This window comes from Carcharhinus amblyrhynchos, chromosome 3, assembly GCF_965287045.1.
Source record: "Carcharhinus amblyrhynchos chromosome 3, sCarAmb.v2.hapA, whole genome shotgun sequence".
NCBI classification, from domain to species: Eukaryota; Metazoa; Chordata; class Chondrichthyes; order Carcharhiniformes; family Carcharhinidae; genus Carcharhinus; species Carcharhinus amblyrhynchos.
Window position 1 is genome coordinate 76,324,634 of NC_137326.1, and position 25,291 is coordinate 76,349,924.

A 25,291-nucleotide genomic window follows, 5' to 3' on the forward strand; every position below is an offset into this window, starting at 1 on the left:
CACATCTTTCAGACTTGCAAGGAAACCAGAGTACCCGGAAGAAGCTCACGCTGACATGGGGGAGAATGTGCAGATTCTGCACAGACAGTGACCTAAGCCATGAATTGAACTCGGGTCCCTGGCGCTGTGCATTCAACTGAAGTTGCTGAAACCTGGTTTCCTAGGGCTTGGGAAACTAGACAGCTGAAGGGAGACAAGACAGCAGACTTTTCCAGGGCTACTCTAGTGTCAGGAAGAACAGGAGAACTTCCTGCCAGCCCTTTGCTACAACTCTCAAGGGGAGGGAATGTACAGGTCTCTCAAAGGGAATGGCATTAAATACTGAGAAAGGAGGACTGTTAATGGAGATATAGTTCACGACTATTACTGGGGAGGAAGGGTACAGTGCAGGACAGACACTTAGGGTAGTTGCAGTATACAGCATTGTCTGGGGAGAGATTTGGTAAAGAACTTCCATTGGCTGATTACTGGCTGTGTTGGCTGCAGATAGGTGCTGACCATAAGGGCATACATTACCGTCTGGAGGAAACTGGGTCAGCCATGAGTAGAAAGAAAGAAAATTGAAAAATGAAATCAGAAATTCATGGGTGTTGTTCTCTCTTCCAGTGCCTCCGACTTCTAAACCACACATTTAACAGAGAATACAGCCATGTCTGTATCAGTGCCAGCGAGAGCAAGGTATGCTGAGAAATTACGCGGTTGTATGTGTGTGTGTGTGAATGCTGACAGGTATTTATAATATGGTTGTCATGGATAGAATGTATCAACTCTCTTACTGCATTAATATGTATGTTTAAAGGCAGTCTGTTTTTCTTGGAGTGTTTATTCCAATAATTCTGCTGCAAATTTTTGCATGCTTAAGATAAAGAAGGTTCTTTATTCTCACACATTTAACCGCATTAACACAAAGTTACACACTTCGTCTCAAGTGCAGATGCCAAAAACAGTGATTGATATAGATAAAGATAGTACATTTTTACAGATTTAAATTAATTTAGTCTCTGATTTATGATTTCCAGTCTCCCATGCAGCAGACGTGTGGTCTCTTGAATGGATTTAAAGTTGAAACATATATTTAGGAGGTTGGTTCTCAGGTGAACTTTGAAACTGGAACAGGTTAAGTACTTTGGATGCTCGATAACTTGCAGCTAATTTCAGAGTCTGGTTCTCGAACTTGCTGAGACAGACTGTTCTGATCTACTGAATCCTGAGGTAATAAGGCTATACTCCCTGAAACCAGCTTTGGTCACACAACTGCTGGTTTAACACTTCTATGTCCCACCTAGTCTAGTTTAGAAATGGAAGGTCATTGTGACTCAATGGTTGATGGTAGCTATTAAGTTTTGATTTAGCCCCTCCTTTTCCAGTATGAAACACAGAGACAGGAAGCCTGGAAACTCCACAGCCTTTGGGTGTTGATCCAGCTTTAAACAATAAGGTGTGTGAATGCCACAGGTGTGAAATACCCTCACCTATGTCCATATTTAATTAGGTATTAAATATGGACTCCATGCCTTTGGAAGGAAATGGGAAGGGAAGAAAAAGACAGAGAGACTGGCATCTGAATGATGCAGATTGGCCTTTAGAAGATGCTTTTCAAAAGCTGGTGCAAAATATTAAACTGTTCCTCTTCCTATTTTTCAGATATCTGAGATGTCCGTCACACTGACAAGAGACACATCATTCTCTACGCTAAGCAACACCACTCTGCCTCCCTCCTCCACCTGTCCCTCTTTGCTGGAAGGACAGTACATCTCCTCAGAGTTGAGGTTAGAGTCCATGTTTCCCAACAGATTTCTCTAAGTGCTCTTTGCACACTGTCTGACACCTGCAGTAGTATATGAAATGAAGAATCAGCTTCTGAACAGCTGCAGCAGATTGCAAACAGTTCTTAATGGGAATCTGTGTTTCAAGAGGGATACACTGAAGGATGTGGGATAAGTCAGTGTCTATTACATTGAGAGGTACGGTGTATGTAAAAGTGTTGCAATCAGGGATATAGTGCATATCAGAGTCTGTGGTAGTGCAAAGTGTGAGGCATTTCAGAGAATGTTGTAATGTAAGATGTATCATAAAGTGTTCTTTTGAAGTTTTTAAAAATTCATTTATGGGATGTGGGTGTCACTGGCTCAGCCAGCATTTGCCATTCCTAGTTGCCCTTGAGAAGCTGGTGATGCCTTCATAAATTACTATACTCCCTGAGGTGTAGGCACAACCACAGTGCTGTTAGGGAGGGAGTTTCAGAATTTTGACCCAAAACAGTGAAGGAACAGCGGTATTCTTCTAAGTCAGGATGGTGGATGACTTTGTAGGGAGCTTCCAGGTGGTGGTGTTCCCAGGTATCTGCTGCTAGATGGTAGTGGTTATGAGTTTAGAAGGTACTGCCTCAGGAATCTTGATGAGTTCCTGCAGTGCATCTTGTAGATGGTACATATGGCTGCCACTGTTTGTCAGTGGTGGAGGGTTTGAATGTTTGTGGAAGGGGTAACAATCAAGCAGGCTGTTTTGTCCTGGATGCTTTTGAGTTTCTTGATTGTTGATTGAGCTGCATTATCCAGACAAGTGGAGAGTATTCCATTACATTTCTGACTTATGCCTTGTGAACGGTGGACAGGCTTTGGGGAGTCAGGAGATGAGTTACTCACTACAGGATCCCTAGCCTTTGACCTGCTCTGGTAACCACAGTATTTATATGGCTAGTTCAGTTCAGTTTCTGGTCAATAGTAACCCCCAGGCTGTTGATAATGGGGGATTCAATGTTGGTAATGCCAATGAATGTAAAAAGGTGAGAGTTAGATCTTTTCTTGTTGGAGATTGCCCGGCACTTGTGTGGCGAGAAATGTATTTGCCACTTGTCAGCCCAAACCTGGATATTGAGTAGGTCTTGCTGCATTTGGACATGGACCAGCTCAGTGTCTGAGGAGTCACTAACATTGTGCAGTCATCAACAAGCATCCCCACTTCTGATCTTATAATGGAAGAAAGGTAGTGAAGCAGCTGAAATTTTTCAAAGGGAACTAAGAGGCTCTGTTTCACAGAGGCATGGCTCACTCCTGCTTCACCGGACTGTGCACTACATTCAGAGAATTTCTCAATCCACCGAATGGACTGTACAGGGCCTCAAGCATGGCGAGGGGAGGTGGATCAATACTTTTTGGTACCTAGATGTAGCTACATTGGTGAGTTTCTGCTCCCTGGACCTAGAATACCTGATGCTAAAATGCCACCCCTACTATCTTCTGTGGGAGATCACCTTCATTATCCTGACAACAATTTACTTCTCACCCCATGCGGATGTGAAGACTGTGCTGACGAAATATACACTACCACAAGTAGCCTTGAGACAAAACATCCTGAGGCCTTGTTCATAGTGGCCAGGGACTTCAATCAGACCACAAGGGTGTGCTCCTGCTCTGGGCTTACAAGCAAAAACTGAAACAGGAGAACCCGTGTAAGAAAGTCGTGCAACGTTGGCCTGAGGAATTGGATGATCTGCTGCAGGACTGCTTCTGGTCAATATTTAAAAACTCAGTGACCAACCCGAACGGGTATACCACTACAGTAACTGACTTCATTAGTAAGACTGTAGAAGAGTGTGTGCTAAAGAAGCAAATCCATGTGTTTCCCAATCGGAAACCATGGATGAATAGGGATATCCACTGCTTGCTCAAGTCCAGATCTGAGGCATAAAAGTCAAGCAACCTTGACCTATACAAGAAATCCAAATATGATCAATGGAGATTCATCAGAGATGTCAAAAGACAGTGCTGGACTAATCTAGAGTCCCAGGGTAGCCTATGGCAAGGTCTGCAAGACATAACAGGCTACAAGATGAAGGCATGTAAAATCACCTGCACCAGTGCACCCCTCCCCAATGAGCTCAATGCATTCTATGCCTGTTTTGAGCAAGAGGTCAGCGAGAACACACCCTCCATCCTGGAAGCCTTGGACAAACCTGTGTCTGAGATCACCATCGCAGACGTCAAAGCAACCTTCTTGAAAGTCAATCCGCAGAAAGCGACTGGTCCAGATGAGGTATCTAGACCAGCACTCAGATCCTGCGTGGACCAGCTAGCAGGGGTATTTGCAGACATCTTCAACCTCTCTTTACACCAATCTGCGGTCCCTATCTGCTTCAAGAAAACGACCATCATCCCTGTACTAAAGAAAAGCCAAGCAGTGTACCTTAATGACTATCACCCCGTGGCTCTGACATCTATCATTATGAAGTGCTTTGAAAGCTTAATCTTGGCACAAATCAATTCCAGCCTCCCAGATTGCTGGATCCACTACAATTTGCCTACTGTCAAAACCGCAATAGGTCCCACAGCAGATGCCACCTCCCCGGCCCTACACTCAACCCTGGAACACCTAGATGATAAAGACACCTATGTCAAATTCTTATTTATTGACTACAGCTCAGCCTTCAACACCATCATTCTTCTCCAAACTCTGGTCTGGGACTTGTCTCCTCCCTCTGCAACTGGATCCTAGACTCCCTAACCTACAGACTGCAGTCATAAAGATAGGCAACAACACCTCCTTCTCGATCATCCTCAACACCGCAAGGTTGTGTCCTGAACCCTTTGCTATACTCCTTACACATCTATAACTGTGTGGTCAAATTCCCCTCCAACTCGATTTTCAAGTTGCTGATGACACCACTGTAGTGGGTTAGATCTCAAGCAATGATGAGACGGAGTTCAGCAAAGAACAGAGAACCTGGTGAATTGGTACGACGGCAATAATCTCTCTCTCAATGTCAACAAAACGAAGGAGAGAATTATCGATTTCAAGAAGCGGTGGAGGACATGCCCCTGTCTACATCAATGGAGGCAAAATGGAAATGTTTGAAAGCTTCAAGTTTCTAGGTGTCCAGATCACCAACAATCTGTCCTGATTCCTCCATGCCAAGCTATAATTAAGAAAGCCCACAGGACCACTCCTTTCTCAGAAGGCTAAGGAAACTTGGCATGTCCACTATGACTCTCTCCAACTTTTACAGATGCACCATAGAAAGCATTGTATTGATTGTATCACAGCTTGATATGGCTCCAGCTCTGTCCAAGAATGCAAAAAACTACAAAGGGTTGTGAACAAAGCCCAGTACATCACGCAAACCTGCCTCTCATCCATTGACTCTGTCTACTTGTCTCGCTGCCTGGGAAAATCAGCCAGCATAACCATGCATCCCGGACATACTCTTCTGTCAGGAAAAGATACAAAAGTCTGAGGACACATAATAACCAACTCAAAAACAGCTTCTTCCCTGTTGCAATCAGACTTTTGAATGGACCTACCTCATAAGGTTGATATTTCACTATACCCAAGTTATGAATGTAACACCACATTCTGCACCCTCTCTTCTCGATGTACTATATGCTTTGTCTGTATAGCGCGCTTTTCATAGTATACTAATACATATGACAATAATAATCAAATTAAATCGATGGTTGGGCCTTTGACGCTACCTTGAAGAACTCCTGCGGTGATGTCCTAGAGCTGAGATGGTTGACTTCCAGCCACCACAACTATCTTCCTTTGTGCCAGGTATGACTCCAACCAGTGGAAGGTTTTCCTCCTGATTCCCATTGGCTCCAGTTTTGCTAGGGCCCTTTGATGCCACACTCAGTCAAATGTTGCCTTGATGTCAAGGGCAGTCACTTGCACCTCACCTCTGGTATTCAGCTCTTTTGTCCATGCTTGAACCAAGGCTATAATGAGATCAGAAGCTGAGTGATCCTGGCAGAACCCAAACTGAGTATCCGTGAGCAGGTTATTACTGAGTAATTGGTGCTTTATAGTGCTGTTGATGACCTCTTCCATCACTTTACTGATGATTGAGAGTAGACTGATGGGCAGGTTGAATTTGTCTTGTGCACAGACATACCTTGGCAATTTTCCACATTGCCAGGTAGATGCTAGTGTGTAGCTGTACTGGAACAGGGCAAGGGGTGCAGCAAGTTGTGAAGCATGTCTTCAGTGCTATTGCTGAAATATTGTCAGAGCCCATTGCCTTTGCAGTATCTAGTGCCTTCAGCCGTTTCTTCACATGTGATGAATCAAATTGGCTGAAGACTGATATTTGTGATGTTGAGTCCAGTTTTGGTTCCTTGGCTGTCAGAGGAATTATAAAACCTTGGAGAAGCTGGAAGAAGTTTCATCATTATGTTAGCCTTGACTTGAACTTCCAGAATAAGCTTGAGAACCTGGGATTTTTTTTATTGGAGAAGCATTAACTTTAACACAATGTGATTGAAGTTTTTATAATGATGAAAAGAATAGCTTCTGTTTGGATGATTGGTTATTTGAATGAGTTAGAGCAGGATGGGAATGAGGATAAAACATAAGCATTTAGGTTATTTTCTTTTCGTAGAGTGTTATGGGAACAGTGGCTTCTTGATATGTTACTGGACAAGATATCCAGGGGACTTAATTAATGATATGGAGGCATGAGTTCAAGTCCTGCTGTAGCTGCTGGGGCATTTATATAAATCTGGAATAAAAAGCTGGCAAGAGAAATGATTATCATAAAACAACCAAATTATCATCAAAAACTTAACTGGTTCACTAATGTCCTTTAGGTAAGGAAATCTGCCATTCTTACCTGGTCTGGCCTATCTGTGCCTCCAGCCACAGCAACGTGGATCATTCTTAACTGCTGTCTGAAATGGCCAGACAAGTTACTCGGTAAAGGTCTGTTAGAGGCAGACTATCACCACTGGCCCTGCCAACAATTTCCACATCCAGTTAATTATAGAAAGTCATCAATCATCCGGAATAGATGACCAAAATGTATGTGGTGATGAAGTTATATTTCTTGAACATTTTATTGTCTTACCAGGACCCCTGAGACCCAATCCAGAGCAATCAGTCCTGATGCTGATTCACCACAAGAAGGTGAACTTAAGAAATCTCCTGTTGCTGGCAAGGATGAGAAGGAAAGCACTCGAATGTTTGTAGCTGACATCCAGGAGATTAGAGTGAGGTACGGTGGTAAAGTAACTTCTGTTATATTTAGCAGACTCGTGCAATATCAATGAAGTCAGCCACCTTTTACCAGTGGGGTCAGTCTCTCTTTATGCTTTTCAAGTTTATTTTACACCCATGCGTATTTGTCCACGCAGTATGCTACTGAGCTGCAGGAGCCAGATTCCTGCATTCAGTTAGAACATGGAACATAGAATCCCTACAGTACAGCCTATTGAGTCCGCATAGACCACACTCCCACCCAGGTCCCCATAACCCCAGACATTTACTCTTCTGGTTTCCCTGACGCTAAGGGGCAATTTAGCATGGTCAATCTACCTAACCCGCACATCTTTGGACTGTGGGTGGAAACCAGAGCACCCTGAGGAAAGCCACGCAAACACGAGAAGAACGTGCAAACTCCACACAGACACTGACCTAAGCCGGGAATTGAACCCGGATCCCTGGCACTGTGAAGCAGCCCCCTGGCTTTAGCCAGGGCGGCTATAAGAGGTGTCAATGTGGGCTTAGTGTTGCTAGTGAGGGAGTACCTGCTCCTCATCATTGTATGTCCAGAGACATTAGCTACCTGTTGGAAACATCTTCCCCCTCCTAACCCCTTCCCCTGTTCAATTAGAGTAGTGGGGGAGGGAAAACTCCAAAACCAGTCTCTGATACTCTCTGATTTTGTAATGGGAAAGCATAGGATCAGGAGTAGGCCATTCTGCCCCACAAATACATTCTATGATTCAATTAGGTAATGACCTGCCTGCATCTTTGCTCCATATCTCTCAATACCCTTACTTAACAGGGATCTAACAATCTCATGGAATCATAGAATCCCTACAGTGCAGAGGAAGGCCGTTCAACCCATCATGTCTGCACCGACCACAATCCCACCCAGACCCTGCTCACATAACCCCTCATGTTTACGCTCTCATCCCCCTGAAACTGGAATTAATTTAGCATGGCCAATCAACCTAACCCGCACATCTTTGGACTGTGGGAGGAAACTGGAGCACCCGGAGGAAACCCATGCAGACGCGGGAAGAATGTACAAACTCCACAAAGACAGTGACCCAAGGCCAGAATTGAACCCAGGTCCCTGGCGCTGTGAAGTGGCAGTGCTAACAACTGTGCCACTCTGCTGCCCTAAGGGAGATTCAGTCTTGAATAAGCAAACACTAGCAGCCCAAGCTTGGATATTGCCTAAGCATTCTGTGGGTATTTTACTTCCTTGTGCCTATGCAGTCATCCAGCAGAGTGAATCGAGATTGGCAACTCCCCAGAATTGGCCCATTCCTTGGAGCTCTCCAGACACTGCCAAACTACTGCCTTCCTGTGCCCACCCAGTCCATGTTAATTCAGTGGCCTGTTTGGAAGAGGCTGAGATAAGGATGTAGATTGTAGTTTGTGCGTAGATTGTTTTTCAGCAAGATGTGATTGTTGAAGGAGTTTCTCTGCTCTATTACTCTTTCTTACCCTGCAGTCCAATTGTGTCAAAGAAAGGGACCTTGCACTTCCTCGAGCCACAGACCAATGGCTGGGTGAAGCGCTATGTGGTTGTGCGACGGCCGTACGTCTACATTTACAATACCGACAAGGACACAGTGGAGCGGGCCATCCTTAACCTGTCAGCTGCACAAGTGGAGTATAGCGAGGACCAGCAGGCTATGCTCAAGGTATCTGAATCTTCCTCCTTCATCCTGCAGGAATGTAACCAATTGCTGTAGCCAATTGCTGCAGTTATGCTGTTAAATGTTGACAAAGTTCACAAAACCCTCTCACAACAGTTTGATTTGACACTGCTGAAGATTCCTTGCACTCATGTGACTTTCAACTTGAACTTTTGGAGGAGGTTCTCTTTAGCAGTTTCAGATTAGATGGTGGAGCAGCACAATTTTTCTTTAAATTGCCTAAGGACATATACCTCCCTCTCCCAGACAGTAACTGACCATCTATCCCCATTCCCAGACAGTAACTGACCATCTATCCCCATTCCCAGACAGTAACTGACCATCTATCCCCCCTCCCAGACAGTAACTGACCATCTATCCACTCTCCCAGACAGTAACTGACCATCTATCCACTCTCCCAGACAGTAACTGACCATCTATCCCCACTCCCAGACAGTAACTGACCATCTATCCCCTCTCCCAGACAGTAACTGACCATCTATCCACTCTCCCAGACAGTAACTGACCATCTATCCCCTCTCCCAGACAGTAACTGACCATCTATCCCCTCTCCCAGACAGTAACTGATCATCTATCCCCACTCCCAGACAGTAACTGACCATCTATCCCCACTCCCAGACAGTAACTGACCATCTATCCCCATTCCCAGACAGTAACTGACCATCTATCCCCATTCCCAGACAGTAACTGACCATCTATCCCCCCTCCCAGACAGTAACTGACCATCTATCCCCACTCCCAGACAGTAACTGACCATCTATCCCCTCTCCCAGACAGTAACTGACCATCTATCCCCACTCCCAGACAGTAACTGACCATCTATCCCCATTCCCAGACAGTAACTGACCATCTATCCCCTCTCCCAGACAGTAACTGACCATCTATCCCCACTCCCAGACAGTAACTGACCATCTATCCCCTCTCCCAGACAGTAACTGACCATCTATCCCCACTCCCAGACAGTAACTGACCATCTATCCCCTCTCCCAGACAGTAACTGACCATCTATCCACTCTCCCAGACAGTAACTGACCATCTATCCCCATTCCCAGACAGTAACTGACCATCTATCCCCCCTCCCAGACAGTAACTGACCATCTATCCCCACTCCCAGACAGTAACTGACCATCTATCCCCATTCCCAGACAGTAACTGACCATCTATCCCCACTCCCAGACAGTAACTGACCATCTATCCCCATTCCCAGACAGTAACTGACCATCTATCCACTCTCCCAGACAGTAACTGACCATCTATCCCCATTCCCAGACAGTAACTGACCATCTATCCCCTCTCCCAGACAGTAACTGACCATCTATCCCCTCTCCCAGACAGTAACTGACCATCTATCCCCCCTCCCAGACAGTAACTGACCATCTATCCCCCCTCCCAGACAGTAACTGACCATCTATCCCCTCTCCCAGACAGTAACTGACCATCTATCCCCATTCCCAGACAGTAACTGACCATCTATCCACTCTCCCAGACAGTAACTGACCATCTATCCCCACTCCCAGACAGTAACTGACCATCTATCCCCATTCCCAGACAGTAACTGACCATCTATCCCCATTCCCAGACAGTAACTGACCATCTATCCACTCTCCCAGACAGTAACTGACCATCTATCCCCACTCCCAGACAGTAACTGACCATCTATCCCCACTCCCAGACAGTAACTGATCATCTATCCCCACTCCCAGACAGTAACTGACCATCTATCCCCACTCCCAGACAGTAACTGACCATCTATCCCCCCTCCCAGACAGTAACTGACCATCTATCCCCATTCCCAGACAGTAACTGACCATCTATCCCCTCTCCCAGACAGTAACTGACCATCTATCACCTCTCCCAGACAGAAACTGACCATTTATCTCCTCTCCCAGACAGTAACTGACCATCTATCCCCATTCCCAGACAGTAACTGACCATTTATCTCCTCTCCCAGACAGTAACTGACCATCTATCTCCACTCCCAGACAGTAACTGACCATCTATCCCCATTCCCAGACAGTAACTGACCATCTATCCCCATTCCCAGACAGTAACTGACCATCTATCCCCACTCCCAGACAGTAACTGACCATCTATCCACTCTCCCAGACAGTAACTGACCATCTATCCCCATTCCCAGACAGTAACTGACCATCTATCTCCTCTCCCAGACAGTAACTGACCATCTATCTCCACTCCCAGACAGTAACTGACCATCTATCCCCATTCCCAGACAGTAACTGACCATCTATCCCCACTCCCAGACAGTAACTGACCATCTATCCACTCTCCCAGACAGTAACTGACCATCTATCCCCATTCCCAGACAGTAACTGACCATCTATCCCCATTCCCAGACAGTAACTGACCATCTATCCCCATTCCCAGACAGTAACTGACCATCTATCCCCATTCCCAGACAGTAACTGACCATCTATCCCCATTCCCAGACAGTAACTGACCATCTATCCACTCTCCCAGACAGTAACTGACCATCTATCCCCATTCCCAGACAGTAACTGACCATCTATCCCCACTCCCAGACAGTAACTGACCACCTATCCCCACTCCCAGACAGTAACTGACCATCTATCCCCACTCCCAGACAGTAACTGACCATCTATCCCCACTCCCAGACAGTAACTGACCATCTATCCCCACTCCCAGACAGTAACTGACCATCTATCCACTCTCCCAGACAGTAACTGACCATCTATCCACTCTCCCAGACAGTAACTGACCCCAGACCGTCACTAGCTAACTGGACCCTCAAACTGTCACTGACCTTCGATGGTCTGACTGTCCACCTCCGGGTCTGTGACTGATTGCTTCCCTCCCCATTGTCCCAATCCCTCAGCTGCCAGCTGATAATGGGGTCTTTTAAAATTTCACCCCTGAACTTTTCAGAAATTACCCTCTACATAGCCTTCACCCTTAGGTCATCATCCACTGGGCTATGGGATGTGGACAGAGCTGGGATTCACTGGCGTCGCTTTTCCGTTGATTCCTATCCATCAGAAACCAATGATGGGATATTGGTTAGAGACACGATTACCTCAGCTTTTAGGCAATGAGGGAAACACAGCGACTTTACAGAGCTGCAATGTTATTGTTTGTTCCTCTTCCCAAGGAAGCACTTGGTCTCCAAACAGTGATTGCCCATGGCAAAATGAACAACTTCTGCAACAGGCTGAGTATTTCTTCAAAGCCTGTTGAACTGCTGTTTGCAATGCTCCTCTGACCTGCATTGATGAGTAGATTAGGTAAATTGGCCATGCTAAATTGCCCCTTAGGGCCCAATTTTACCATTGCGTGCCTGTTTTCATAAGAACATAAGAACATAAGAAATAGGAGCAGAAGTAGGCCATCTGGCCCTTCGAGCCTGCCCCGCCATTCAATAAGATCATGGCTGATCTGTCGTGGCTCAGTTCCACTTTCCCGCCCTCTCCCCATAACCCTTAATCCCTTCTCTTATCAAAAACCCATCAACCCGCTTCTTAAAAATATTTAGCGAGGCAGCCTCCACCACTTCAACGGGCAGAGAATTCCAGAGATTCACCACCCTTTGAGTGAAGAAGTTCCTCCTCAACTCCGTTCTGAACCGCCCCCCCTTTATCTTGAGGCTGTGCCCCCTAGTCCTACTGTCTTTTTTGAGCGGGAAGAGTCTTTGTAAGAAAAGTCAGGCATGAGGCCATAAACGCAATCCATGCCCACATCTGCGCACATGGCCACTTTACTGAGGCCTGGGAATGGCCACGATCCGACTCGCGCCCGAAATGGGTGCAACGGTGATTTAAATGCATTTGCATGCATTTCAGTTGAATTATAGCATTTCCCCCTTTACCATCGCATTTGCGTGTCCAGATTCAGCGCAAAACAGACATGCTCGGCAAGAAGTCTGTTTCAGGCGCTCCAGCTTCTGAAGAGGTAAGTTCCAAGCTTTCAACAGCTCTCTGACTCAGATCGGTGGTGGAGGGAAGGGAAGAGAGACAGGCCAGATCAACAGGCCAGATCATTCTCTGGTGAGAGGGTGAGGAGGCAGATCAGATGTACCTCTGGAACGGGGGGGAGGGAAGGGAGGCCAGATCATCCTCTGGGGGGGGGGGAGGAGTGTGCAGATCATTCTCTGGGGTGGGGAGGAGGCCAGATCATTCTCTGGGGTGGTGGGGGGAGGAAGGAGGCAGGTAAGATGTATCTCTGGTGAGGTGGTGGGTGGGGGGAAATTGCTCACTGGTGGTTGGGGGGTGGGGGGAGGCCCAATTGCTCACTGGTGGGGGGGAGGCCAGATGGATTTCTGGTAGGGGAGGGGGGTGGACAGGGGCAGAGGGGTCCACTGTCACTCTGCATGTGGTCGGTGTGGGGGAAGGAGGCAGGGCATCATGATCTGTCTGCGTAGCGGAGGGGTTGGTGGGTGGATAAGGGGGACAGTTATGTCGTGGGGGTGCGGTGATGTCTGTGGGGGCCATCGCTGCTGCTTTATCTGCTTTTTGCAGCCAGAGAGCAATGTGACATGGGTGCGCTTTTTCAAATTCTTTTCTAACTGCACGTGCGCGGTTCAGAGCTCCAATCGTTTCAGGAGCAATAAGCCCTGCCCACAGTGTGATTCAGACTCGCATAGCAGGGCACCTGAGAATAGTTTTCCAGATTCAGCACTTAGAATGAAAATGATAAAATCAGGCTTTTGATGTACAAAAATGTGTAGGTTAGTTGGATAAACCATGACAAATGTGCAGGGTTACGGGGAATAGGGCCTGAATGGGATGCTCTTTCAAAGAATCGGAGCAGACTCGGTGGGCTAGACTACCTCATTCTGGTGCTGTGCTGATATCTGACCCTCTCATTTGGATATTTGTTCATATTGCAGACTCCAAACACGTTTGCTGTGTGCACTGAACATCGCGGGATATTGCTACAAGCCTGCAATGATAAAGAGATGCAAGACTGGCTGTATGCCTTCAACCCCCTCCTCGCTGGGTCAATCAGGTAAATCCCACCCAAGGGGATGATTTTATAAATTCGCCTGACCTACAGAAGGACAATTTGTCAAAAAATGGGAGGGAACCCAAAAGTTGGGATACCTCCAGAGGCTGTGGAGGGGGAGGTTAAGGGAAGGGGCTGGTCTTGGGGCTTATTGCTAGTCGTGGGAGGGCTCCTTAGACAGGCAACTGGCAGGTGCGTTCCCAGCTTACGTCAACTGTCTGTGTGGAGTTTGCATGTTCTCTCCGTCTCTGCGTGTGTTTCGTCCGGGTGCTCCAGTTTCCACCCGCAGTCTGAAAGACGTGCTGGGTAGGTGCATTGAACTGATCAGGTGCTGAAGTGTGGCGATTAGGGGAATTTCACAGTAACGTGATTGCAGTGTTAATGTAGGCCTTACTTGTGACTAATAAAAAATTTTAATTTTACAGTACATCAAACAGTGTTATACCGAGAGTTGGTTGTAAAGGCAGTGTTATAGTGAGAATGGGGTGAATGAGACAATGTTACAGTGAGAATGGGGTATATCAAGGAGTTTTATAGTGAGAGAGGGTTATATCAGACAGTGTTATAGTGAGAGTGGGGTCTATCAGACAGTGTTATAGTGAGAGTGGGGTTTATCAGACAGTGTTATAGTGAGAGTGGGTTATATCAGGCAGTGTTATAGTGAGAGTGGGGTCTATCAGACAGTGTTATAGTGAGAGTGGGGTTTATCAGACAGTGTTATAGTGAGAGTGGGGTCTATCAGGCAGTGTTATAGTGAGAGTGGGTTATATCAGGCAGTGTTATAGTGAGAGTGGGTTATATCAGGCAGTGTTATAGTGAGAGTGGGTTATATCAGACAGTGTTATAGTGAGAGTGGGTTATATCAGACAGTGTTATAGTGAGAGTGGGTTATATCAGGCAGTGTTATAGTGAGAGTGGGTTATACCAGACAGTGTTATAGTGAAAGTGGGTTATATCAGGCAGTGTTATAGTGAGAGTGGGGTCTATCAGACAGTGTTATAGTGAGAGTGGGTTATATCAGGCAGTGTTATAGTGAGAGTGGGTTATATCAGACAGTGTTATAGTGAGAGTGGGTTATATCAGGCAGTGTTATAGTGAGAGTGGGTTATATCAGGCAGTGTTATAGTGAGAGTGGGTTATGTCAGGCAGTGTTATAGTGAGAGTGGGTTATATCAGGCAGTGTTATAGTGAGAGTGGGGTTTATCAGACAGTGTTATAGTGAGAGTGGGTTATATCAGGCAGTGTTATAGTGAGAGTGGGGTCTATCAGGCAGTGTTATAGTGAGAGTGGGGTTTATCAGACAGTGTTATAGTGAGAGTGGGTTATATCAGGAAGTGTTATAGTGAGAGTGGGGTCTATCAGGCAGTGTTATAGTGAGAGTGGGGTCTATCAGACAGTGTTATAGTGAGAGTGGGGTCTATCAGACAGTGTTATAGTGAGAGTGGGGTTTATCAGACAGTGTTATAGTGAGAGTGGGTTATATCAGGCAGTGTTATAGTGAGAGTGGGTTAAATCAGACAGTGTTAATAGTGAGAGTGGGGTTTATCAGACAGTGTTATAGTGAGAGTGGGGTCTATCAGACAGTGTTATAGTGAGAGTGGGTTATATCAGGCAGTGTTATAGTGAGAGTGGGTTATATCAGGCAGTGTTATAGTGAGAGTGGGGTCTATCAGACAGTGTTAATAGTGAGAGTGGGGTTTATCAGACAGTGTTATAGTGAGAGTGGGGTTTATCAGACAGTGTTATAGTGAGAGTGGGGTCTATCAGACAGTGTTATAGTGAGAGTGAGTTATATCAGACAGTGATATAGTGAGAGTGAGTTATATCAGACAGTGATATAGTGAGAGTGGGTTATATCAGACAGTGTTATAGTGAGAGTGAGTTATATCAGACAGTGTTATAGTGAGAGTGGGTTTATCAGACAGTGTTATAGTGAGAGTGGGTTAAATCAGACAGTGTTATAGTGAGAGTGGGGTCTATCAGACAGTGTTATAGTGAGAGTGAGTTATATCAGACAGTGATATAGTGAGAGTGGGTTATATCAGACAGTGTTATAGTGAGAGTGGGTTATATCAGACAGTGTTATAGTGAGAGTGGGGTATATCAGGCAGTGCCGTTTGATAAGGTGCCTCATAAAAGGTTGCTACAGAAGGTTAGGGTGCACGGAGTTGGGGGTAAGGTGTTAGCGTGGAAAGAGGGTTGGCTGTTTAATAGGAAGCAGAGAGTTGGTATCAATGGGTGCTATTCTGGTTGGTGGTTGGTGACTAGTGGATTGCCGCAGGGATCGATGCTGGGGCCTCAACTATTTACCATTTATATAGATGATTTGGAGGAGGGGGCTGAGTATAGGGTGACGAAATTTGCTGATGACACAAAGATGAGTGGAAAAGCAAATTGCGTGGAGAGTGTGGAAAGCCTGCAGAGAGATCTGGATAGGCTGAGCGAGTGGTCGAGGACCTGGCAGATGGAGTATAATGTTAGCAAGTGTGAGGTTATCCACTTTGGCAGAAATAATAGTAGGAGGGATTATTATTTAAAAGGCAAAAAACTGCAGCATGCTACGGTGCAGAGGGACCTGGGGGTCCTTGTGCACGAGTCGCAAAAACCCAGTCTGCAGGTGCAGCATGTGATCAAGAAGGCGAATGGAATGTTGGCTTTCATAACGAGGGGGACAGAATATAAAAGTAGGGAGGTCTTGCTGCAACTGTACAGGATACTGGTGAGGCTGCAGCTGGAGTACTGTGTGCAGTTTTGGTCGCCGCACTTGCGGAAGGATATATTAGCCTTGGAGGGAGTGCAGAGGAGGTTCACTAGGCTGATACTGGAGATGAGGGGGTTGGACTATGAAGAGAGACTAAATAGACTAGGTCTGTACTCATTGGAGTTTAGAAGGATGAGGGGGGATCTTATAAAGACACATAAGATAATGAAGGGGATGGATAGGGTAGAGGTAGAGAGATTCTTCCCGCTTAGAAAGGATAGCAGGACTAGAGGACACTGCCTCAAGATAAGGGAGGGGGGGGGACAGTTTAGATCGGAGTTGAGGAGGAACTTCTTCACTCAAAGGGTGGTGAACCTCTGGAATTCTCTGCCCATTGAAGTGGTGGAGGCTACCTCGCTAAATATATTTAAGACACGGGTAGATAGGTTTTTGACAGACAAAGGAATTAAGGGTTATGGGGAGAAAGCGGGAGAGTGGAACTGATCCACTTCATATCAGCCATGATCTTATTGAATGGCGGGGCAGGCTCGAAGGGCTAGATGGTCTGCTCCTGCACCTATTTCTTATGTTCTTATGTCATTGTGAGAGCAGGTTATATCAGACAGTGTTATAGTGACATTGGGTTACATTGGACAGTGTTATATTGAGAGGGGGGTCTATCAGACGGTGTTGTAGTGAGAGTGGGGTCTATCAGACAGTGTTATAGTGAGAGTGGGGTCTATCAGACAGTGTTATCGTGAGAGTGGGGTCTATCAGACAGTGTTATAGTGAGAGTGGGGTCTATCAGACAGTGTTATCGTGAGAGTGGGGTCTATCAGACAGTGTTATCGTGAGAGTGGGGTCTATCAGACAGTGTTATAGTGAGAGTGGGGTCTATCAGACAGTGTTATCGTGAGAGTGGGGTCTATCAGACAGTGTTATCGTGAGAGTGGGGTCTATCAGACAGTGTTATCGTGAAAGTGGGGTCTATCAGACAGTGTTATCGTGAGAGTGGGGTCTATCAGACAGTGTTATCGTGAAAGTGGGGTCTATCAGACAGTGTTATCGTGAGAGTGGGGTCTATCAGACAGTGTTATCGTGAGGGCGGGTTGTATCAGACAGTGTTATAGTGAGGGCGGGTTATATCAGACAGTGTTATAGTGAGGGCGGGTTATATCAGACAGTGTTATAGTGAGGGCGGGTTATATCAGACTGTTATAGTGAGGGCGGGTTATATCAGACAGTGTTATAATGACAGTGGGTTATATCAGACAGTGTTATAGTGAGGGCAGGTTATATCAGACAGTGTTATAATGACAGTGGGTTATATCAGACAGTGTTATAGTGAGGGCGGGTTATATCAGACAGTGTTATAATGACAGTGGGTTATATCTGACAGTGTTATACTGAAAGCGGGTGGTAATAGATCATGTTATTGTGAAATTGGGTTATATCAGAAACTGTTACAGTGACAGTGGGTTATATTAGATGGTGTTTATGTGAGAGTGGAGCATATCCAGCCATGTTATAGCAAGAGTGGGGTATATCACACAGTGTTATAGAGAGAGTGGAGTATATCAGACTGTGTTATAGTGAGAGTGGGGTATATATCAGACAGTGTTACAGTGACAGTGTGTTACATTAGTGTTTTTGAGAGAGTGGGGCATATTCAGCCGTGTTATAGCAAGAATGGGGTATATCAGCCAGCAGTATAGTGAGAGTGAGGCATATAGAATCATAGAACATTACAGCACAGAAACAGGCCTTTTGGCCCTTCTTGGCTGTGCTGAACCATTTTTCTGCTTAGTGCCACTGACCTGCACCTGGACCATATCTCTCCATACCCCTCTCATCCATGTACCTGTCCAAGATTTTCTTAAATAATAAAAGTGAGCCCGCATTTACCACTTTGTCAGGCAGCTCATTTCACACTCCCACCACTCTGTGTGTGAAGAACCCGCCCCTAATATTCCCTTTAAACTTTTCCCTCTTCACCCTTAACCTGTGCCCTCTAGTTTTTTTCTCCCCTAGCCTCAGTGGAAAAAGCCTGCTTGCATTCACTCTATCTATACCCATCATAATTTTAAACACCTCTATCAATAGATCTATACCCATCATAATTTTAAACACCTCTATCTATCTCCCCTCATTCTTCTATGCTTCAGGGAATAAAGTCCTAACCTATTCAACCTTTCTCTGTAACTAAGTTTCTCAAGTCCCGGCAACATCCTTGTAAACCTTCTCTGCACTCTTTCAACATTATTAATATCCTTCCTGCAGTTAGGTGACCAAAACTGCACGCAATACTCTAAATTCGGTCTCACCAATGTCTTATACAACCTCACCATAACATTTCTACTTGTAAACTCAATACTTTGATTTATAAAGGCCAGTGTACCAAAAGCACTCTTTATGATCCTGTCTACCTGTGACGCCACTTTTAGGGAATTGTGTATCTTATTCCCAGATCCCTCTGTTGTACTACACTCTTCAGTGTTCTACCATTTACCTTGAATGTTCTACCTTGGTTTGTCCTTCCAAAGTGCAATACCTCATACTTGTCTGCATTACACTCCATCTGCCATTTTTCAGCCCATTTTTCTAGCTTGTCCAAATCCCTCTGCAAGCTTTGAAAACCTTCCTCACTGTCCATTATACCTCCAATCTTTGTATCATCAGCAAATTTGCTGATCCAATTTACCACATTATCATCTAGATCATTGATATAGATGACAGACAACAATGGACCCAGCACTGATCCCTGTGGCACACCACTGGTCACAGGCCTCCACTCAAAGAAGCAACCCTTCACTACCACTCAGTGGCTTCTCCCATTGAGCCAACGTCTAATCCAATTTACTACCTCTCCATGTATACCTAGCAACTGAACCTTCCTGACTAACCTTCCATGCGGGACCTTGTCAAAGGCCGTACTGAAGTCCATGTAGACAACATCCACTGCCTTCCCTTCATCCATTTTCCTGGTAACCAACTTGAAAAACTCCAATAGATTGGTCAAACATGACCTACCACTCAGAAAGCCATATTGACTCTCCCTAATAAGTTTCTGTTCCTATCTCTTAGTACTCCTTCCAATAATTTACCTACTACTTACAGTAAACTTACCAGCCTATAATTTCCCAGATTACTTTTTGAGCCTTTTTTAAACAACGGAACAACCTGAGCTATCCGCCAATTATTCAGCACCCGTGGACACTGACATTTTAAATATATCTGCCAGGACCCCTGCAATTTCAACACTAGTCTCTTTCAAGGTCCGAGGAAATACCCTATCCAGTCCTGGGAATTTATCTACTCTGATTTGCCTCAAAACAGCAAGCACCTGTTCCCCTCTAATCTGTATAGGTTCCATGACCTCCCTACTTGTTTGCCTTATTTCCGTAGACTCCATGCTAGCGTTATAGTGTTAGGCAGTATTATAGTGAGGGCGGGTTGTATCAGACAGTGTTATACTGAGAGTGGGTTATATCTGACAGTGTTATAGTGAGAGTGGGTTATTATCAGACAGTGTTATAGTGAGAGTGGGGGTTATATCAGACAGTGTTATAGTGAGAGTGGGTTATATCGGACAGTGTTATAATAAGAGTGGGGGTTATATCAGATAGTGTTGTAGTGGAATGTATTAGACAGTGCTATAATGAAAGTGGAGTATATCAGCCAGCGTTATAGTGAGAGTGGGATATATCCAGTCAGTGTGATAGTGAGAGTGGGTTATATCAGAGAGTGGGTTATGTCAGATAGTGCAATAGTGAGAGTGAGGCATATCAGACAGTATTATGTTGAGGTGTGGGTTATATCAGACAGTTGTTATAGTGAGAGTGGGATATATGAGCCAGTGTTATAGTGAGAGTGGGGTATGTCAGACAGTGTTGTAGTGAGGGTGGGTTATATCAGACATTGTTGTAGTAGGAGTGGGGTATATCTGACAGTGTTATAGTGAGAGTGAGTTATATCAGACAGTGTTAAAGTGAGAGTGGGGTATATCAGACACTGCTATAGTGAAAATGGGTTTTATCAGACAGTGTTATAGTGAGAGCGTGTTTTATCAGACAGTGTTATAACGAGTTGGGTATGTCCAGTGTGCGTTATAGTGAGAGTGGGTTATATCAGACTATGTTATAGTGAGTGGGGTATATCAGACATTGATATATCCCACTCCCATTATTACACTGTCTGATATACTCCATTCCCACTATAACACTGTCTGACATAACCTGCTCTCACCAAAACACCGATTGATATATCCCACTCCCACTATAACTATCAGTGTTATAGTGAGAGTGGGTTATGTCAGACAGTGTTATAGTGGGAGTGGGGTATATCAGACAGTGTTAGTGAGATTGGGTTATCTCAGACAGAGTTATAATGAGAGTGAGTTGTACCCTGACAATGCCATAACGAGAGTCGGGTATATCAGGCAGTGTTATAGTGACAGTGTGGTATATCAGACTATGTTATAGCGAGAGTGGGGTATGACAGTGTTATAGTGTGGGGTCTATCAGACAGTGTTATCGTGAGAATGGGGTATATCAGTCAGTGTTATAGTGAGACTGGGGTATATCCAGTCAGCATTATAGTGAGAGCGGGATATATCAGACAGTGTTATAGTGAGAATTGGGTATATCAGACAGTGTTATAGTGAGAGTGGGGTATATCAGTCAGTGTTATAGTGAGACTGGGGTATATCCAGTCAGCGTTATAGTGAGAGCGGAGTATATCAGACAGTGTTATAGTGAGAGCGGAGTATATCAGACAGTGTTATAGTGAGAGCGGAGTATATCAGACAGTGTTATAGTGAGAGCGGAGTATACCTGACAGTGTTATAGTGAGAGTGGGGTATATCTGACAGTGTTATAGTGAGAGTGGAATATATCAATCAGCGTTATAGTGAGAGTGAGTTATGTCAGACAGCGTTAAAGTGAGAGTGGGGTATATCAGACATTGTTATAGTGGGAGTGGGTATATCAGACAGCGTTAAACTGAGAGTTGGGTATATCCGACAGTGTTATAGTGAGAGTGGGATAAATCAGTCAGTGTTATGGTGAGAGTGGGGTATATCAGACATTGTTATAGTGGGAGTGAAATATATCAGTGTTATAGTGAGAGCGAGTTACATCAGACAGTGTTATAGTGAGAGTTGGGTATATTAGACAGTGTTACAGTGAGAGTGGGAAATATCACAGTGTTATAATGAGAGTGGGTTATATCAGACAGTGTTATAGTGACAGTAGGTTACACCAGATAGTATTATAATGATAGTGTGTTATATCAGACAATGTGATAGTGAGAGTGCACTACATCAGATAGTGTTATAGTGAGAGTAGGTTGTATCAGTGTTATAGTGAGAGAGGTGTGTATCCTGCATTGTTACAGTGCGAAGTGTTGAGTATATCAGACAGTATTGTAATGAGAGGAGCGGAGTATATCAGATAGTGTTATAGTGAGGTCTGGGTATATCACACCATGTTATATTGATAGCTGTGCATTGTATCACATTATGTTATAGTCACCGTCAGTTGTGTCTCTATTGGTAAGACTCTGACATCAGAGTTTTAACCTTCCTAGTTCAAGATCAGCTTGAAGATTTGAGCACATTATTGAAACTTATGCAGTACAGCAGGGGTGCTGCACTGTCACTTTGGCCCCCTCTGCCCTCTCAGGTGGATGCAAAACGTCCCATGGCACTGTTTGAAGTAAATCAAGAGAATTATCGCTAGTGTCCCGGTCAGTATTTATTCCTCAATCAACATCATGAAAAACAGATCATTATTATGATGCTGTTTGAAGCATTTGCTGTGTGAAAATTGGCTGCAATGTTTCCTGCATTGTAAGAGTAACTAATTGTCAAAAAATAACTCTATTAACTTGAAGAATTTTGTGAGGTCTAGTGGTTGTGAACAACACACTATAAACACAAGGGCAGAATTTTACATTCCCTAGTTGTGTATTTTTTAGTCAGGTGGAGGGAGGTTGTGGCTGTCAATTTTTTCAAACAGCTTTCCCATAGGGCTCCCATCCTCCCCGGTTTATTCACAACTTTGCACAGGGACTGGCATGGCCCAGGCCTCCCGCCCACCCTTGCCCCAATTGAGGCCCTCAAGTTGCCAATTATTGACCGCTTATGGACCATTTTCTGTCAAGGCCCAATTTTTACACAGGTGAACCCCGAAAAGTGCCTATGCTGAGGCCTGTTGTGGGAGGGTTGGACTGGGGGAGGGTGGGGGTGGTTGGCAGATGTGTAAGGGGGGATGCCTCCATTAGCAGCCTTATTTTAACATAGCGCACCCCGAAAAATTCTAGTCTCCGCAGGTGCTCCCTCTTCCCCAGCCTCTCCTCCAATACCGCCACCCCTTCTTGACCTCACCATCTCACCTGGCCTTGAGATTCACACAGTATCTGGTCCTGGACTCCTAGCATTTAGACTTTGGGGACTGCTTGCAGTCCCAGTCCTGTCCACTGCAGCTTCTGGCACTGCAGGATTAGGGAGCCGCCTGCCAATTAGAATGAGGGGCACAAAACCTGCCTCCAGTGAATTAACACTCATTGGATTGGTAATTGACAGTGGGACAGGTAGTATCGACAGGAATATGTCGCCCACCAACTTCTCAGCTGGCATGAAAGGAAGCCCCACCATTCTAAAAATCCTAGGCCCGATCTTTTTATAAGTGAGAGGTTTGACCTATATCAGATGTTATTACAGTGGGGTATACGGGGTATACCCAGACAGTGTAATAGTGATAGTTGTGGCCTATTTCAGACTGTAGTAATGAAGGTATAGGCTGTATCAGACAATGTTATTAGGAAGGCTTTGAGGTATATCTGAGTGTGTTGTAGAACAAGATTGATATATATCAGCGTTACTTCAAGGTATCTGAGAGAGTTTGACAGTGACTTGTATGGAAAATAGATGAGTGATACAGTATGAGGTCTTTGAATCATCAGAGTGTTACAATGTGCAATATAAAATTAAAATTACAATACATCTGGTCATGTGCAACATATGATACAGAGCTGTCATGAAAGTTATGGGTGTATCTGAATGTGTCATACTAAGGGCTGTATGTGTATCAGAGTGTTATAGTGTGTGGTTTCAGACAGCATTACTTTATGTGTTCTCTAATATAATGCTGTTAATAACTTGTTCCATTTACTGAAGTTGTTTGATTCTTCCTTGCAGGTCAAAGCTGTCCAGAAGGAGGAGCAGTCAGATGAGGATCTGATCTTCATCCTTGAATCAGCTAAAATTCCTCTCCAACCCAGCGACATCAGACTGGACTCATATGTACATAGTCAACCCAGCCCTTCCAGCATTGACGTGAATGCCCATCTAACATGCCTGCTCTACATGTAGTAATTTATTGAGGAACAAAACTTAATAGTTGTGTGAAAGCAAAAACTGTGTCGCCTGGCGCTGGGGAGCGCTGTGTTACGTGTGTGTGTGATGCTCTGTGTGTCTTCAGCAAGTGGTTAGATATCACTGATGAACGAGCTCTGTGATGTGGACACTAGATGCTGTATGCGATCCTTACATTTTATTTGCATTTTATTTGGTGGGGGTGGGGAGGGCGGGAGTGGGTGTTTTTGGAAGGGGATGGGTGTGAAGACAATTTGTGGGATTACTGTCATTCCCAGCAGAGGCTGAATGGGGTGTTGCTGTGTTCTGAGGCACAATCCTTTTCATGGGCTTGGAATGTCTCCTTGGAAGGATACAGCAACAGGTTGGGGAACTGAAGGAGAGCCTCAAAATGATCAGTGAGAGCTCATCATTGGTTAGTTGACACCATCAAAGCTCCAGCGCTGACTTGCTACCTGCATTCGTCCCTTTAAAGGCGAGTTTGGCCTCCCAGAAAGCACCATGAATGGTTTGAAGTTTTTTTTGGAGAAGAACTGGCAGTTTATTTTTGTGGGAGGAGAGGATTAATCTATTAGACAGGTGAAGGAGAATCCCAAAGTCTGGAATTATGGAGGTGGATTACAAGGGTGAATGTTGTATATATTTCATGTTTAGCTCTGTAATGATAGTGTATTCTTAATCTTGAACAGTAGATGTTACTGATGAGGTTGGACATTGTTGTCTTCAACCCTCCCCACGCTCACATGTTTGGGTAGCTCTTGCCCACCTGCTTGCCATGTTTATGTGGTATACTTGGGTTTCCGTGTACCGACTCAGCACACATGCCATGTTGGATCTGAAAGATTCAATGTTTTGTAAATCAGTGGCTATGGAAGCAAGCTGTGCTGAATTCTAGTATCCATGTCTAATGCAGGAGACACTAACACACTGGAGGTCTGCTGCCAGCCTAATGCCAATGCCATCACCATTATGACCTTGACTTGTTCATCCAGATACAGACTGTACATCCAACCAGATGGGGGTTGGGACAGGGGCTGAGGTTGGGAGGACATTGATTCAGATTGCTTTTCCTTTACAGTTTAAGTCAGACATTACTAAACATTGGTATTGATACCTCTTCAACTCCTTTATCTTCAGAGTACCAACCCTGCAGGCTCCACAAAGCTGTGTCCTCCATCTAATTTTCTTTGCGTGGCAAAGGGTAGAGTAGACCTGAGCCCTCTTGGGACACTTGCTCTTGCTGTTCCCGTTCCATTGATGGTGATTAGCTGCAGAGTGCAGGACGCATTTGCTTTGATACATACAAGCTGTGTACATCCGAGATCACCACACCATTAGTAACTGTGCATGACATTTCTATTTTGGAGGAGCGCTAACCCACAGCTAGTTACTGCATTCTCAGTGTTATAAGCAAGTTGAGTATTCTAACAGGGTACAGATGACGGGTCTGCAATAAGGAACACAGTGGGTGGGGCAGTGAAGATGTGGGGTGCTCTCATGCAGTCCTGAAATGTTTGAACATGGATTAGACACTTGGAGATTGCAGGGTTGGTAGAATAATTTCTTCAAGTG

The 25,291-nt window shown here is 45.1% G+C and overlaps 1 protein-coding gene across 28 annotated transcripts in view; it reads left to right on the forward strand.

The window, feature by feature from the left end:
* The window catches only part of kif1aa (kinesin family member 1Aa), a 291,200-nt gene extending 267,288 nt beyond the window's left edge, over positions 1-23,912 (forward strand). For all 28 annotated transcript variants that reach the window (XM_080185350.1, XM_080185352.1, XM_080185353.1 and 25 more), the window contains 6 exons: positions 607-678; positions 1,645-1,769; positions 6,845-6,988; positions 8,459-8,651; positions 13,528-13,646; positions 23,543-23,912. In XM_080185350.1, coding sequence (XP_080041476.1) covers positions 607-678; positions 1,645-1,769; positions 6,845-6,988; positions 8,459-8,651; positions 13,528-13,646; positions 23,543-23,585 — 696 coding nt within the window. In that variant the 3' untranslated portion in view covers positions 23,586-23,912. The remainder of the gene's footprint in view (positions 1-606; positions 679-1,644; positions 1,770-6,844; positions 6,989-8,458; positions 8,652-13,527; positions 13,647-23,542) is intronic.
* The last annotated feature ends 1,379 nt before the right edge of the window (positions 23,913-25,291 follow it).